The sequence below is a fragment of the Boleophthalmus pectinirostris genome, unplaced genomic scaffold, assembly GCF_026225935.1.
Source record: "Boleophthalmus pectinirostris isolate CB_2022bp ecotype Guang Dong unplaced genomic scaffold, ASM2622593v1 HiC_scaffold_23, whole genome shotgun sequence".
In the NCBI taxonomy this organism is placed as follows: Eukaryota; Metazoa; Chordata; class Actinopteri; order Gobiiformes; family Gobiidae; genus Boleophthalmus; species Boleophthalmus pectinirostris.
This window is the reverse complement of record NW_026571207.1, coordinates 9,774,378-9,791,239: the sequence shown is the minus strand read 5'-3', so window position 1 is coordinate 9,791,239 and position 16,862 is coordinate 9,774,378. Positions and strand designations below refer to the sequence as shown.

At 37.8% G+C, this 16,862-nt stretch overlaps 1 protein-coding gene across 1 annotated transcript in view; it reads left to right on the top strand.

Moving 5' to 3' along the window:
* The window catches only part of neil3 (nei-like DNA glycosylase 3), a 45,832-nt gene that overhangs the window by 11,491 nt on the left and 17,479 nt on the right, over positions 1–16,862 (top strand). The window contains exons 5-6 of the mRNA XM_055159160.1: positions 3,941–4,015; positions 8,190–8,356. Of these exons, the coding sequence (XP_055015135.1) occupies positions 3,941–4,015; positions 8,190–8,356 (242 nt within the window). The remainder of the gene's footprint in view (positions 1–3,940; positions 4,016–8,189; positions 8,357–16,862) is intronic.

Genomic DNA, 16,862 nt, shown 5'->3' with positions numbered 1-16,862 from the left:
ATTGCTTGGGGGCCTTGGCCTTGCCACATGTGCTCTAACACATGTAATGCAACATGAACCCAGTAAACCCAGTAAAAAGTCCTGAGCTGCATCAATTAAATCACAGAATTAACTATTATGGGTCAGTATTTAACCCTAAAAATCTATTAAACCTTTTACAGCTCAAATCTTATTGCATTACAACAAAAACACGCAAATTCTCCGCACTTTTACAAAGAAAATGTACACACAAGCTCCAAAGTATACTGCTCTAGTTTTCCTAGTTTTCATTGATCAATAAGTCTATATAGTAATTATTGACAGACATTCACATTGCTATCTGTTACACCTCGAGCCAGAACCAGACACGACTGTACAATCAGATTTGTTTATTTCAGAGACGCATGTGAAACAAAGGAGCTCAATGGTCACCTGTCATTTTTGAACATACTCTAATTTTACTCAGCTCGAGTTTAGTGCTTTGCTCATCAATTCTGCAGAAATCTACAATGTTTTTCAGTCCCCTGTGATATTTTTCCTTTTCTTTTTTCCTCGTAAGCAGCTGTATTTGTTTTGATGTGGACAGACCATGCATGGCTAATCCACCTGTCAATCACACCCATCTGAACCAGACTGTGGCCGGACTTGCATCTTTGTGAAGTGTTGAAGAAGTGTGTATTCTGCATCCGAGGCAAATGTATTCATGTACTTACGTATATTGTATTTGCAGCTTCTCCTTCAGTGTCAGATATGATGTTTTGAAATATCCAAAGTTAGGATATAGGAAGAACTGACATTACCATTCAGCATATGTTAGATGGAACAATACTTTTGTTGGGGTCAGTATTTATTTTAGGTGCATTTTCTAATAGTGTAGTTGTGAGGCACTTTTTGGTAATTTTCTGTACTACGATAATGAGCTGTAGCGGCTTGAGTAAATTACTTTTATGACTCAAAAATACAAACTAACTTCTAAAGTGTTTCATTCAGCTCTTTATTTATTGCAGCTCATGTTTTTTGAATAGTTTTTTTGGGGTATAATCTATCTTTAGGGTTATTGTGCCAGTGCGAAATATTAGTTTCAATATATATATTTTTCATCATCTATATTTTCTTCACCTATACATCACATTTCAAAATCTCACATTGTGACAAGTGTAGGTATTGATCTTTAACAAGATGTTTAGATGACACTGGAATATTTTTTTGTGTGTGTTTTTATCTCAAATGATCTGAATGTTGCTATTGAGGAATCTAATCAAATCAATATTACTCAACCTTACAGTGTCTCCACTCTTTAGTCTGTACACACCAGAATTCTGACTTTTTATTTCAACATTTTACTCCTTTATAGTCTTTATTTACTTATTAAACAGACCACAGTGTTTCGCCCCGGCCTCGCGGCTCCGTCAGTTTGAATACATGTTTTATTCATCAGCCTTCTCAGAGGATGTGCAAATCTCCCCTGGTTTGGTCTGGCTCACACACTCCCGCTCACAAACATCCATCAGGACGGTGGGCCTTTACATGAGGGAGCGCTGCATCTGTACTGGCTCTCCATTACTGCGCCCTTAGGTGTCCCAAAGAGCTGCCGGGGCTGTGCGGACATGTTTATCCTGACTTTGAGAGGGGAGATGGGACCTTGCTGCTGTTATAGACTAGAGAACAAAGATCATTTCTGCAAAAGCAAATGTCCACGCATGCCATTGACTCGGGTGTATTCAAAGATACAAGTACGGTGCTGTGAGTGTTGTTACTAAAGTTTCAGACTTGATTTAGATGCTAAGGAATAGGGCTGGGTATCATTAAGAAATTGCAGATACGATACATATCTCGATACAGTGCCCTTTCAATTCAATGCGATATATTTCAAATCGGTTCGATACGATCAATAAAAAATAAAAGCTAAATCATGACTGTGATTCTAAAAGTCTTTGTCAAACCATGTGCAAAGTTCATATGAAATACAAACATTTTAATCATGAAAGCAGTGAATATGTCAAATATGTTGCATAAATGAGTTTCCTTTCACTGAACAAGCAACAAAACTGTAGCACTGTAACAAAATAATTTACTGTATCATCACCTTAAACAAAACCATATTTCGATATTTTTGCACACCCCTACTGAGGAATATACTTGATACTCAATACCAACTCCTATATCATGATGGTAATAAAAGCACTCTTTATTTAGACAATAGAATGACATTTTCAACATTAAATCGTAGTAACTTTCCTTTTGTATTACCATGTGGTCTTATATCTGTGTAATTCCTCAGTCATCCAGAGATTCCATGAGTGTATCCTAGTCTATGTGCTCTTATTAAGGGTGTGCAAAAATATAAAAATATTGATCGTATTATTTAATGTGATGATACAGTATCAATATCCGGGACTGCTGTATTGATATATTGTTATATCAGTACAGCAGTATTTTGTATATTTTACTAAACTATTTTGTTACAGAGCTACAGTTTTGGTGCTTGTTCAGTGAAAGGAAACTTGACATTTTCACTGTTTTGATGATTAAAATGGGCGTGTTTCATATGAACTTTGCACAAGAAGTGGTTTAACAAAGACTTTTAGTATCACAGCCATGATTTAGGACTTTATTTTTTATTGAACCGTATCAAATCGATTTGATATATATCGTATTGAATCAAAAGTGCACTGTATCGAGATATGTATCGTATAGTGGCCTATGTATCGAGGTACGTATTGTATTGGCAACTTCTTAATGATACCCCGCCCTAGTTCTTATACTTGTTCTGATACAGCTCAAGATCATTCTCAGGCTATTCAGGAAAGATTAATTTCTTGAATTTGAACCCTCATAACCTATGTCACCCATGGTCTTGCAAGGGAGTTTTCCTTAAATAGACAAAAGCAATGATACAAAACAATATACCACTACCACTTCACAAATCTGGTACATTCTGCAGTAGTTTCATTAGCAGAATGCGTGCTTATTGATATTACTCTGAAGAGGGAGTGATGGAGGGGGAGACTCAGAGCGCCAAAAATGAAAATGAAGCTTATTAAACATGTTAATATGTTTTGGGGGGGAAATTGCATTTTCAAAACAATAAAAGGTAACGTGCAGATCTAAATATGTTATGTGTCAGCTATTAATATCACAGAAGTGTAAAACCCTTTCTGATTCACGGTATTGAACCGTGAATCATTTTAAGCATCTCCATGGAGACAAACAGATGGCAAACCTCCTACTGGAAAAGATAAACAGACTTAATCTTTCTTTGTTCAGACTAGATGTTCAGACTAGATGTTCAGACATTTTGATCCTGATTTTGAGAGGCTGACCCCGGCCATGCTGCTGTTATAGACTACAACAAAGCCTACGGCAGCACTGGAGGGACAAACTGATCAGTGAAGCTGGTCATGCGATTGGCTGTGAACTGGAGACATTTGTCGCTTTGAGGGACAGGAGGACACTGGACAAACTGCTCTCCATCATGGACACTCCTGCTCACCCACTGTACCAGACTATAGAGGGACAGATAATACTCCCTACAACTGTACACCAATTCACCCACTGCACCAGACTATAGAGGGACAGAGGAGCTCATTCTCCACTCAAACGGATACAGGACCATATTCATACTATAACACCCCCTACAACTGTACTACAACTCACCCTTAGGTAATTATTTAGAATATTTTATTTCTATTTATGTTTTTTATTCTTATCTTTACATTATATTGTGATGTGTGAGCTACTGTGTCCAAATAATTCCCCTTGTGGATCGATACAGTCTGTCTAAGTCTAAGGTGTATGAAGGCACTTTTTCACTCACGTCCCATTCTTGTATTGTCTCTGTTTGTGTACTATTGATTTGCAGCCCATGAAGCACTTTTCATCTAGATTTGAATTGTGAAATGAAAGCTTTACAAATATGGCTATTATTTACTGTGGAGATGTAACAGGTGTGTTTTCAAAGGTGCAGCAGCTGACGGACAAACAGATCCACCATTTGGTCAAGATGACACGGGACTTCACTCTGCTGTTCTATAAGGTGTGTACTATCTTTTTACTTTTTTTTTTTTCTTTCTTTATTGCTATATCGATTGCTTTCAAAGATTCAATATCCAGATCCAGATAATAATTGACTCTTCTAGTATTAAAACCTGATTCTCATTTGAACTGAAATTGATACAAAACAAAATGTTTAGAACGACTATAAAATCAAATACACTTTTTTATAGAGCACACTTTCTACCATGTTATAACATTGTTTCCTCATCAAAAACAAAACAGAACCTGAACTGAAATTAATTTAACTTTTTAATTTGTTCGTTTGGACAAATATAGCATTTTCAAACCAACAAAAGGTAACATGGTGATCTAAATATGTTATGTGTTAACAATTAATAAGGAGAAGGGCTTGACCCAAAACATCACATTGCGGTGTCATTAAAATAAATATTTGGGAGCTTCAAAGAACTGCAGTAACATTTAATATCCCATGGAAGTGTAATACTCCCTCTTTAAAATAAATAAGACCACAAAATTACAGTGTTTTTAACTACCACTGTGGTATAAAAAATCAGTTACGAGTATCAAGCCTGATCCAGAGTATCGAAATTGAGTTTGAATATTAGTTCCATCTGTTTTGTAGTGAATGGTAAATGGTCACATTTTTATTTAGTCCTTTTCCACCGTCAAGGCACTCAAAGCACTTTACAACCACTCACCCACACACACACATTCATACACCAATGTACACAGACACTGGGGGCGAGGTGGATTAAGTGTCTTGTCCAAGGACACAACGACGGCAGTCATCTGTGGAGGCTGGAATTACACCTCCAACCTGTGGGTCAGTGGATCTGACAGCTCAACCAATGATGTTTTATGTTGAAAGCGGGATTCGAAATGTCACAAACTCTCTTACGATTATAATCGCTAACCTATAGAAATCTTATACTGTATATAAAGTTGTTTATACACTTATTTTCATGATCAAGATTCCTTGTAAAGGGGATATATGAAACCAATTTTTGAGATTTCTACCAGGCATATTAAACCTGTTTGAGTAATCCTCTATTATCTTTGTGGCTTTATTTCCCACAAACCCTTGCCTAACCACAAAGCACTGACCAATTTTGTGTGCAGCTCTTTTACCAGTCTCTCACAGCTAATTTCCTGCATCTAATCAACACAACAGTGCCCTCTGTAGGCCTGTTAAGATAATATGTTTTCTTTTTATAACGCTTCAGAGAATATGACAACAAACTACAGTTGGACATGATACGAGTGAATCTGTAATTTAGACGTTTTGGCCCTTGTTGACATTGAGGAGGAGGAGGAGCAGTTCCTGTAGTTGTTGCTGTAATTGTTGTAGTTGCTGTAGTAGTTGTAGTAGTTGCTGTAGTCATAGTTTCTGCAGTAGTAGTTGTAGTAGTTGCTGTGGTAGTAGTTGTAGTAGTTGCCATAGTAGTTGTAGCAGTTGCTGTAGTCGTTGTAGCAGTTGCTGTAGTCGTTGTAGCAGTTGCTGTAGTCGTAGTTTCTGCAGTAGTAGTTGTAGTAGTTGCTGTGGTAGTAGTTGTAGTAGTTGCCATAGTCGTTGTAGCAGTTGCTGTAGTCGTTGTAGCAGTTGCTGTAGTCATAGTTTCTGCAGTAGTAGTTGTAGTAGTTGCTGTGGTAGTAGTTGTAGTAGTTGCCATAGTAGTTGTAGCAGTTGCTGTAGTCGTTGTAGCAGTTGCTGTAGTCGTTGTAGCAGTTGCTGTAGTCGTAGTTTCTGCAGTAGTAGTTGTAGTAGTTGCTGTGGTAGTAGTTGTCGTAGTTGTTGTTGTAGTAGTTGCCATAGTAGTTGTTGTAGTTGCTGTAGTCATAGTTTCTGCAGTAGTAGTTGTAGTAGTTGCTGTGGTAGTAGTTGTCGTAGTTGTTGTTGTAGTTCCTGTAGTAATTGTTGTAGTTACTGTTGTAGTTGCTGTAGTAGTTGCTGTAGGTGTTGTTGCAATAGTTGCTGTAATAGTTGTTGCAGTTGCTGTAGTAGTTGCTGTAGTTGTTGTTGTTATAGTAATTGTTGTAGTTGCTGTAGTATTTGTTATAGCTGTTGTAGTAGTAGTTGCTGTAGATGTAGTACTAGTTGTAGTCATAGTTGTTGTAGTATTTGTTGTAGTTTCTGTAGTAATAGTTGCTGTAGTAGTAGTTGTTGTTGTAGTACTAATAGTAGTAGTTAAAGTAGATCTCCAGATATGTTTCTGTTCTGTTAACAGCATTATAACTCACCTTAAAGCTCACAAGAGTCAATTTTGCATAATATATTAAATTTAAAAAACAACCTTGTAAAAGAAATGAAAATTGTGTTACAAACATAATCATAGCTTTGGCTTACTTTAATTTAAAAGAAGAACTGATGGCAGAAAGTTAAATGGAGGTGCACTTTGAGCATAGAGCCGCTAATAAGGTCAATTACTGCAACTTATGAGTAATGAACATAAAAGTAGTCAAAAAAAGCAGTCATAAGTAATTTGTAGATGTATCATAAACGGAAAAGCACTTCTGAAACGGTATTTCTAGTTTTTTTTTTCCTTCAAGGAGCCTTTTATATTTTAAAATAGAACTGAAGAAATATTTGTCATTCAATTCATGGCTTTGAGTCACAAGACTATTTCCTGTTATGCATGTGGCCTTTTGAATTGACGTTGCCATGGCACTGGTCCTAATTTTGGTCAAAATCTGTGAAACCCATGGATATATTGAATATTCTAATCATGTATTTGCCCTTACGTTGTCCTTTTTTCACCCATTAAGCTTATTTAAAGGTACAATATGTAACTTTAAGGTGATGTAGATGTAGGTGCTGCTGTCATCAAGATTTCCTGGGAGTGTGACCCTAACTGTAGGCACTGCTCTGTCTGAAGCTCTTTACAGACATTACAGTACACACAGCTTTGAGCATATTTGTTCACGTTTTACAGAAGCATAACTTAAAACGGCATGGCTAAGCACTCAAAAAACTCGCTCGCTATTGCTGATGCGGTTCAGCTTCCGTCAGACTAAAGGACACAACTCACTGGAATATGAGTGTTCTTTCTGTGAGACAGGGGTGTTCTGCTGATGGTGAGTCTGTTCTGTCCTTCTGTCGCGTTGAAGATGGTTCATGTTAAACTTTTCAGAGATTATTTATACATCTGCAGGTCATATGCATAAACCATATATATGAATGGACATATATTCTAGCTTCTTAGCATTTTGACGGTGACTTACTTCGCAACCTACATCAGCGGATAAGATCCATACTCAAATGAATTTGTGGGAGCGAGTGGCACCAGATCGTTCTAAATATCATGATATCATGATATCGTATCATCAAAGTTCTCACAATAATATTGTGGACCATCACAATATATCGAATTACAAGTCTCTTTGCTTAAATTAAGAGTTATGCTGCAGCAATAGCTAAAAAAAAAAGACAAAGGGAACTACATAGACCATGATCCTTTGCTCCATTTCAGTGTAGACTAGATGAAGAAATGACAGTTCTAAGCACTTTTAAATCTTAGTTCTTTGGATTAAGTCTTGTCAAGGCGTTTTAAGAGGAAAAAGTGGCATATTAACAGTTTTGTTAGTCTCCACAAAATATCGCAATAAATATCATACTGTGAGGTTCATACCGTGACGATATTGTATCGTGAGACTTGGATATCGATACACCCCTACAATGTACTAACTGCGCTCACAAGACTTACTGCACAGACTTTAATGCAGAAAAAGTGCTAGGAAACAATGTATTTATATAAGTACAGATTAAATTTGTGAATAGACAGTATGATCTGCCTTTTTACTTAAATAAATACCAAAAAATACCAAATTGTCAGCTAACTCACTTATTTCCTCTTTGCTGTTGTCCCATAGAAATCCTTATTATGCCACTGACCGATTAATCAACAACTACGACCAAGTGACTACAGCCATAACAAGAAATGTAACTCACCAGTGCGTGCCTTAACCCATTTTGGCAATTTTGTCTTGCAAGATCTTGTCTCATGAGATTATCCCATCTCTATAAAACATAAGAATGATCTTTTCTTTTCATGTAAAATTCATGTAAAAAGTGAAAGGACCACCTCAAGTCAGGCTAAAACATTTCAAAAGTCAAACAAATCCCCCTCCCCCCATGTATAATGCATGTGTTGTATAATGTACCAATGCATATGACAGCTTCTCTCTCTCCCCATCAGTGTCGTAAGTCCGGCTCGCCCCTGCACAGACATTACAAAGTCTACAAGCGGCCTGAGTGTGGCCAGTGCAGTCATGTGATCACCGCGTGTCGCCTGGGAGACCACGGCCGCATGACGTACTTCTGCGAGCGCTGTCAGAGAGGAGATCCCAGCGGACTGGATGTCAGGTTAGACACATCCAGGCTGAACCAACGCTACCGCTGCAGGCTTCTGTGGCACATCCAAAAATACAGCTAATAAATAAAAGAATAAAAAACATTGGGGTGCAGGATGAGTTCTGAAGTTACCGGGGGGTTTCAAACTCTGGGCTGAGTACCACTTTTTTCTGATGTCTGTTGTTCAAGTCCAGATTTTGGTTGAATACAATTATACGATATCGTCACGGTATGAACCTTACGATATTTATTACAATATCATGGGAAAGCTCACGATATGGTGGGGAGGCTCATGATTAGGGATGTAACAATATCCAAATCTCACGGTATGATATTTTCACGATATACATCTCACGATACGATATTTATTGCGATATTTTGTGAAGAGTAACAAAACTGTTAATATGTGACTTTTTCCTCTTAAAATGCCTTGACAAGACTTAATCCAAAGAACTAAGACTTAAAAGTGCTTAGAACTGTTATTTCTTCTTGTAGTCTACACTAACATGGAGCAAAGGATCATGGTCTATGTCAGGGGTGGGCAAACTTTTTGACTTGTGGGCCACAAGGGGTTCTAAAATTTGACAGAAGGGCCGGACCAGGAGCAAATGGGTGTAGTTTTTTGGTAATCCAGCGCATAAAAGAAAAAAAAAATAACATGGGATAATATAATATAGAAAATAAAATGTAGAAAACATATCCCCTGTTATTGTTAAATCATTACAAAGCATTACAACAAAATATCTTTCAAATCCAACAGTATTTACTATTTATTGAAATGACTGAAGATGATTATTATTATTATTCAAGTTTGGCAGGCTGGATTAAAAAAATAGGAGGGCCGCATATGGCCCCTGGGCCGTAGTTTGCCCACCCCTGGTCTATGTAGTTCCCTCTGTTTGGTTTAGCTTTTGCTGCACCATAACTCTTTAATTTAAGCAAAGGGACTTGTAATTCGATATATTGTGATGGTCCATGATATTATTGTGAGAACTTTGACGACATGATTAGGGCTGGGTATCACCAAGAAGTTGCCGATACGATACGTACCTCGATACGCAGGCCCCGATACGATACGTATCTCGATACAGTGCACTTTCGATACGATTCGATACGATATATTGCAAAACGATTCGATACGATTCAGAAAAAATAATGGCTTTCAGCCTCTTACTTAATGATCAACACAATTTTTACAAAAAAAATTAACATTAATGGTGCATTCACCTTCCATTTATTGAAGATTAAAGAAAATAAAGTGATTTTTGTTTAATGCATGTTTCTAACTAGAACAATACATACAACTTCAAAAACCTGCAACCTACATTTGCATTGGTCATCATCATTCATAGCTTTTATGAGCTTAACAATAATTTGAAAAATGGCACGTGTAGTTTAACTGATCTAAAGGATATTCTCTGCAGCTGTTAGTCTGACTCACTGAGGGTGCGCGCTTCTTTCTCTGTCTTTCTCACCTCACTTGACGAAAGAGCAGCAGATTCGCTTGTTGCTGCTCAAGAAATCGTTGGAGCACGTCGTGCGCACTGTTCCACCTGGTCACAACGTCTACTATCAATGTGTGCTCCGGTAACCGCAGCAGCTTTTGCTTGTGGTGGAGTACGTGGCTGGCTGTGGCGCTGCGCATGAAAAAGTTTGAAATGCGTCTCACGCGACCCAATAGACGTGCGACTACAGGTAGTTTCAAAGCGCACTGTGACGCCAGGTTACATTTACGTTGAACCTGGCTCATATTAGCGGCGTTGTCTGTCACGATAGTCGGGTCTTTGCTAGCGATGTCCCATTCCTCAAGAGCTGCGCTGAGTAGCTCCGCAGTGTTGGACCCTGTGTAACTTTCATGCATGGCTCTAGTTTGTAAAACATGTGAAATTAGCTCCCAGTGTTCGTTGACAAAATGGCTTGTAATGGTTACGTACGATTCCGTGGCGCGGGACATCCACCCATCACAGGTGAGGGCCACTCTCGGAGCTGCACTTAGACTGGTTTTAACTGCGTCTTTCACCCTCTGGTACATTCGCGGCACCGCCACCTCCGTCAAATGTTTACGTGTGAGAATCATACAACGTTGTGTTTAATGTGTTTACTATGAGACGAAAGCCTGGATTCTCCACAACACTGTACGGGCAGATATAATGCACGATAATGTCTGTGATCTTAAGTGCACGCGGATAGTTGGAGGATGGTTTACTTATCTGGCTCTCCAAGTGGGTTGTTTTGGGTCCATGCTTTTCTTTGGGGGGCGGTAAGGCTAGCTTATCTGCATGTGAACTCGGAGGTTGGTCGTATTACCTAAATATTTGATAGCAGTTTGGCAAAGCATACATATGGCGCTGGTCTTGTCCACCCCCTGACCATTTTCTTGGGCTTTAAAACCATAATGCGCCCATACGTCTGCTTTTAGAGTAAAAGGCGGTTTAAAAATCTTTCCTACCATTTTTCTATTTTCGCTTCTCTTGCGCACTTCTCTTCTCCAGTAAAGGACGTGGAAGCGCGACTATACTGCCCCCCTAACATCCTAAGGGGAATAGCGATACTAGAAAACGAAGAATCGATACTGTATCGATTTGAAAAATATCGATACGTATCGGTGTATCGATATTTTAGCACACCCCTAGACATGATATCACGATATTTTGGTTATTGTTACATCCCTAGTGATATATCGGTTTTCGTATCGGTATCAGTGATATTGTTGATCTCGATACCGATATTCAGCCCTGTTCCATACTCTAAGTGCCCATGTGCCATTCCTAGTTTGTGCACAGTGCATCTTGTATTTTTAAACAGACTCATGAGTCAAAATGGATATTGAACAGCATTATTATGTGACTGTATGTTTACACTGAACAAATACTTTATACCCCAGATAAATACATTTTGTTATTCGTGATCTTTACTGCAACTTTAGATCAACCTTTCTATTTTAAAAATTGAATATTTCCTCCACAAACAATAAAAAACTAAATATCCTGACCTATTCTGCATAAAAAACTGTTAACCCTATCTATAGCTTAGATCTATACAAACAAGTTCTGAAATATACTAGTTTGTAAGTGAACACAGAACAGTATTCTATTATTAAAACATAAATTCAAAATCTAATTGCTTCATAATTGTTGTTTCCCAAATCCTTGATATGATCTGGATTTAGTTACAAGTTTTATTGGAGATTTATTTAGTCCTGGTGGTCTCATGATTTTTAGTCTTGGGTTATTTGTGGTTTGCAAACATGATTGAGTACTTTGAAAATTACTTGGAATATCACACGCACAGTGGCACCAGAGAACCTAATGCCAGTGACTGAAAAATGCCCACTTATTACCATCATGTAATTTAGGTAACTATTGTTCAGTTCATTTATGAAGCAAAAAAAGAATAATATCCTAATCTATTTCTCAGCTTGTATTAATCCTAGACAGAGTGAGTTATTGAAAATGGATTGCCTCACTGTTTTGTCTTCATTTTAATACTTAGTAACACATTTTGGTTGGTTCTTTGAAATACTTATGAAGCCTTAATGTATGTAGTCTATCTAGTATATAATTACTGAAGAAAAACTGAAATTAATCTCGTCTTAATGAGATGTACAAAGAAAAGACTTCAGTATACTTTATAGCACCAATTAAATAATATTGAATTATTCAGTTGTAATTTGCATAATGTATTATATTGTAAAAGCGTTGAGAGGAAGGAACTAACCTTAATGTTAAATATTACAGAATAAATAATACATCTGAAAGCTTTTTAAAATTAGCCAAGGATTTAATAACCGTTGTGTCAGCTAAGGCTGTGCAATTAATCACATTTTAATCAAGATCGAGATTCTGTCTTTTCTAATGGCTAATGATCAGGTCTTTTTCATGGAGAGGTCATCAGCCAATCCCATGTCTACAGTGAAAGAAAAATAACATAGAAAAAAGTGATTATTTTTTGTTGTATTGCCCATCCCTAGTGTCAGTACTTTTGGATTCTTCAAAATGACTGCATGAATGAGTGGTTTGTGTAAAATCATTTTTCATGGAGTGAAATAATGATATGATGTGAATATGATATAATTATCTCCACTAGATATTCACTGAAGCGCAAAGTCTTAGTCAGAAAGTACTCAGAAACCAAAGCCAGAAGAACCACTGAGCAGCTTGTAATAATCACAATAGTATTTCTAGTTGCCTAGTGGAATTACTGTTAGTGGGAAAAATGACTGTGGGTTTTTAAAGCCGATACTCATATTCGATATTTGTCTTGCTGTTGCTTGCTGTGGATACTTAATTTTACTGAATTCACTTTTTGAAATTAAATCCATAGCAAGGACCAATGTTAAGTCAGAGCAAAGTTTACAAATTTCCTTTAATTAGATTTATTTTATCTGAACTATAAAATCAGTAGATACCACAAAATACACTTGGCAGTCTGTCATTAGGTTCTTTTTTCAGACCACGGGTTTGTTTTCATACCTGACAGTTGCAAGTGGTCATGTGATGTTCCTGTGACGTGTCCGGTCAGCTTATTTATACAGGTTTTGTCGCTGTCTTCCTACCGGTGGAGGCAGACCAAATAAACCTCACTGGACAATTACTCTTGGCAGTATATCGATACAGAAGACCATGATAATGATACTGTATCACCAAATTTAGCATCATGATATACTGATATTCCAGTATTTTTGCACACCCCTATTTGACCGATATCGGAGCGGATCCTCCAATAGCAGACTGCGTTTACATGCACACAAGCATCCTGGTTATGAGCCTTATCCTGGTTATGACAGTGTTCTGGATATGCACCCAGAGAAACCAGGATACTCATGTCCCTGTGGTTCATGAGGAATCAGAGTATCCTAGATGTTTAGAGTGGTCCCTAGGGTCAGTATGGTACAGATATGGCAAGGAGCTAAACGTGTACCTAACCTAAGGCTTTTTAACGGGTTTCTAAAAACAAAAAAAGAAGACACACATTCAAGTAAGAACATGAGACTGTGGAGCTCTGTCACAAGGCACTTTAACAGTTGAAAAGTACAACAAAATAGAGAGTCTTACGCAATCAGTTTAGTTCACGAGCAAAACAAACTGTAACACAAACATTCACAAAGGGGAGCCTGGTGTTAAAGGTGGCTGTATTAAACAGTAGACTGCTTTATTTTGTTTATAAGGATGAAATATTAAGACTTAAAAAGTCCTATTAGGAGTTTGAGTCTGCTCCTACAGTATCTGGTACTTGAGTTTGCACATGCTCAGTACAGCAACATTTTGGAGAAATCAGGATACTGCGTCTACATGCCACAATATCCTGAATACTCAGAGAAAAAACCCAGCAAGAGCACCCTGGTTGCTCATAACCGGGATACTGACAGGGATATAACAATAACCGAAATATCGTGATATCATGTAGTTAAAATTATCACAATAATATCGAATCAAATTACAAGACTTTTTGCTTAAATTAAGAGTTAATGGTGTAGCAATAACTAAAAAGACCATGATCCTTTGCTCCATTTCAGTGTGGACTACAAGAAGAAATAACAGTTCTAAACACAAGTCTTAGTTCTTTGGATAAAGTCTTGTCAAGGCATTTTTAGAGGAAAAAGTAGCATATTAACAGTTTTAGCTGTTTAGCTTCCACAAAATATTGCAGTAAATATCGTACTGTGAGATGTATATTGTGAAAATATCGTATTGAGAGATTTGGATATTGTTACATCCGTAATTGTGAGCCTCCTCATCATATCGTGAGCTTTCCCACAATAGGTTCATACTGTGACGATATCGTATCATGAGACTTGGATATCGTTACACTCCTAAATCCAGGGTACTGAAATCAAAATACTACGTCTACATGGACACTCACATAACCAGGTTACTCAAAAAACCCAATCATAAATGGGATACTTATACTCATCTCTAACAATAACGATGACATAACGTCCGATGTTTAATTACAAAGGCACTGTTTTATTTACTCTAATTGGAACATTAAACATAACCTTATAATTTTTATTTCATAACACCAAAAGTCTAGATTCAAAATTAATTTCACATTTCATTCAAAACTGTTTTTAAAATGAAATGCGCTGACTCACAAACCACCAGCAGCCATGGACACAGCCTCTGTCCTCCACCAGTCTGACTCATCTTCACACAGGTACATCTTAAAGAGCACATCAAACCCCTTTTCCATATTTTTCCCCGATACAGAAACGTCCTAATCCCTTTAACTTCCATCATGAACTTGCAGCGGAGAGGCCGTGTCTGTGGGCAGATGGAGCGGGCCGGAGTGGGAGGTGTTATGAGGGAAAATGAATGCGCAGAGATGGTGGTGTTCTCCAGGCAGGGTGCAGCCTCCACACCTCCTGGACTGTGTTTGAGCGAGGCTTTGGTGGGGTTAGCCGCTAATGCCCTGACAGCACGTTCCGCAGCTGATGGAGCAGTCTGCCCCCGCGACTGTTGGCACACACAATCCACTCTTTTGTTAAACACAGAGTACAGTGTATGCTCAGAGGGACGCAAGGAGACACTGCCGCCATACTGACTCCAGCCTCAGCTTTAGTCGACGTGTGGTTTGTGTAGAGGAGAGGTGTACACAACAAGGATGTATGAGAAGAAGGAATACTGAAATATGGAAATCTAAAATCAAAACTTCAAGGAGATATATTTTGCACAATCCATTTTTAAAGTAGGACACCTAAACTCTGCTCACAACCACATTTTAAACAGAGCTGCTAAACTGGGCAGTACCTGGAGAACTAAAGACAAGCATGAGGGGATAAGGAGGGGCGGGTTAGCCTGACTCATCAGCCGGTTTCCCTTCATGGAAACTGTCTGACCTTGCAGTGTTAGGATTCATTCGCTCGACGGTAGGCGGGTATTTTTTTAATTTAACCAATCGCTGCTATTTGGTCGTGATGTATTTAATGCGTAGCTAACGGGGCTAACTAGTATATTAAACTTTTCCGAAATCCCATACGAAAAAGGGCGATAACGTCTTTCCCCTTGATGAAATTCACCAAACATTCTCTTTATCCCGGCTTTAAATCCTCGACCTTGGGAATCGTTAAGAACACAAAATATATGGCTCTTCACTGATTGGCTTCCAGGGTTTTTGCGAACCGTCTAGTGTATTCTGATTCCTGACCTAGTTGCGGGAGACAAATGAAACTGAGCGAAGGCACTAAGTGGCACCAGCCTGGCTTAGGGCGGTTTTGGGAAGTATAAAGAAAAGTCTAGTGTATCAACACTTCAGACTCTGCTCCTGCTGTCAGATGTTTGTAACCAGAACCACCTGGCTGTCCTACGTGATGTCACATAGTACTTGAAAGTTGACATTATTTAGCTCAAACTGTAAATGTAGCTAATTTGCACTTAAATTGCAAAAAATAAGGCTAGGAAACAGTAGACAATACTGTTAAAACGATACAGTTATCTAGCAAAAAAGTTGATCAATTGACTCACTCCAAGTTGTATTTACAGTAGAATGATTGATGTATATTTGAGTAATCTTTGTTCTACTGCATTCGAGACGTCATAGCTCCAAATAATCCCATTTTCCCCTACTCACACACACACACCCATTCAGTGTTCACACGGTCATGGAAATTCTGGAAAAGTTATGGAAATTGAAAATGTCATTTTCCAGACCTGAAAAAGTTATGGAATTTTGTAAATTCAATGAAAGTTTTGGAAAAGTCATGGAATTTTAGTATCTCTTTCATGCAACTACAGCGTTCTGTTAAGTTATCATTATGCTATTATGATTATTTCTGAACGTATGCACCTTTTGTTTAAAAGAGACGACAATAAATGCACTGACAGTATTTGGAATGTTAAAAAAACTATAATACCAAACCATAAGATGAGTCCCAAAAGTCTGATCAGTTTTACTCATGAAGGGTGCGTTAAAGTAATGAAAAACTCACTTTAGGTCATGAAAAAGTCATGGAAAATTTGTCAGTGAAAAAGAGTGGGAACCCTGCCCATAGCTCTCTATTACTTTGTTCTCCCTGTTTCTTAATCCTTGATGCTCTACTCTGTCATGAACTGCAGCTATCCATAAGCTTTGCTGTGATGGAGTTTACCTTGATTCACCAAAATGGGATTGATAGGGAGATATTAAAAACAGTATAATAAATAATTATATAAATGTGACCTTATCTGTCTCATGACCCCCACTTTGCTAACCACTGGTCTCAACCACAGACTTGGCAAGTGAAAATAACAATTCATATTTGTATCTTTTATTCAGTACAATAAAAAGTGCATTGTTTTGTTTGCAGAGGACTTTCTATTACCTAAACAGTTTCTGCCTTTGATAAATGCTACTATTCAAATGGTGATTTCGTTTTGAATGCAAATGGTGCAGTCTAATCCTAGTATAAAATGAAAACTGAGCATTAACAAGGTTTTGGCCCATGATTGGTTTTCTAAGTACACTGAAACAAACATAATACAAAACCGTGCATTTAAAATTACTAATATATAATGTGCAAGAATAATATATAATGCAATCG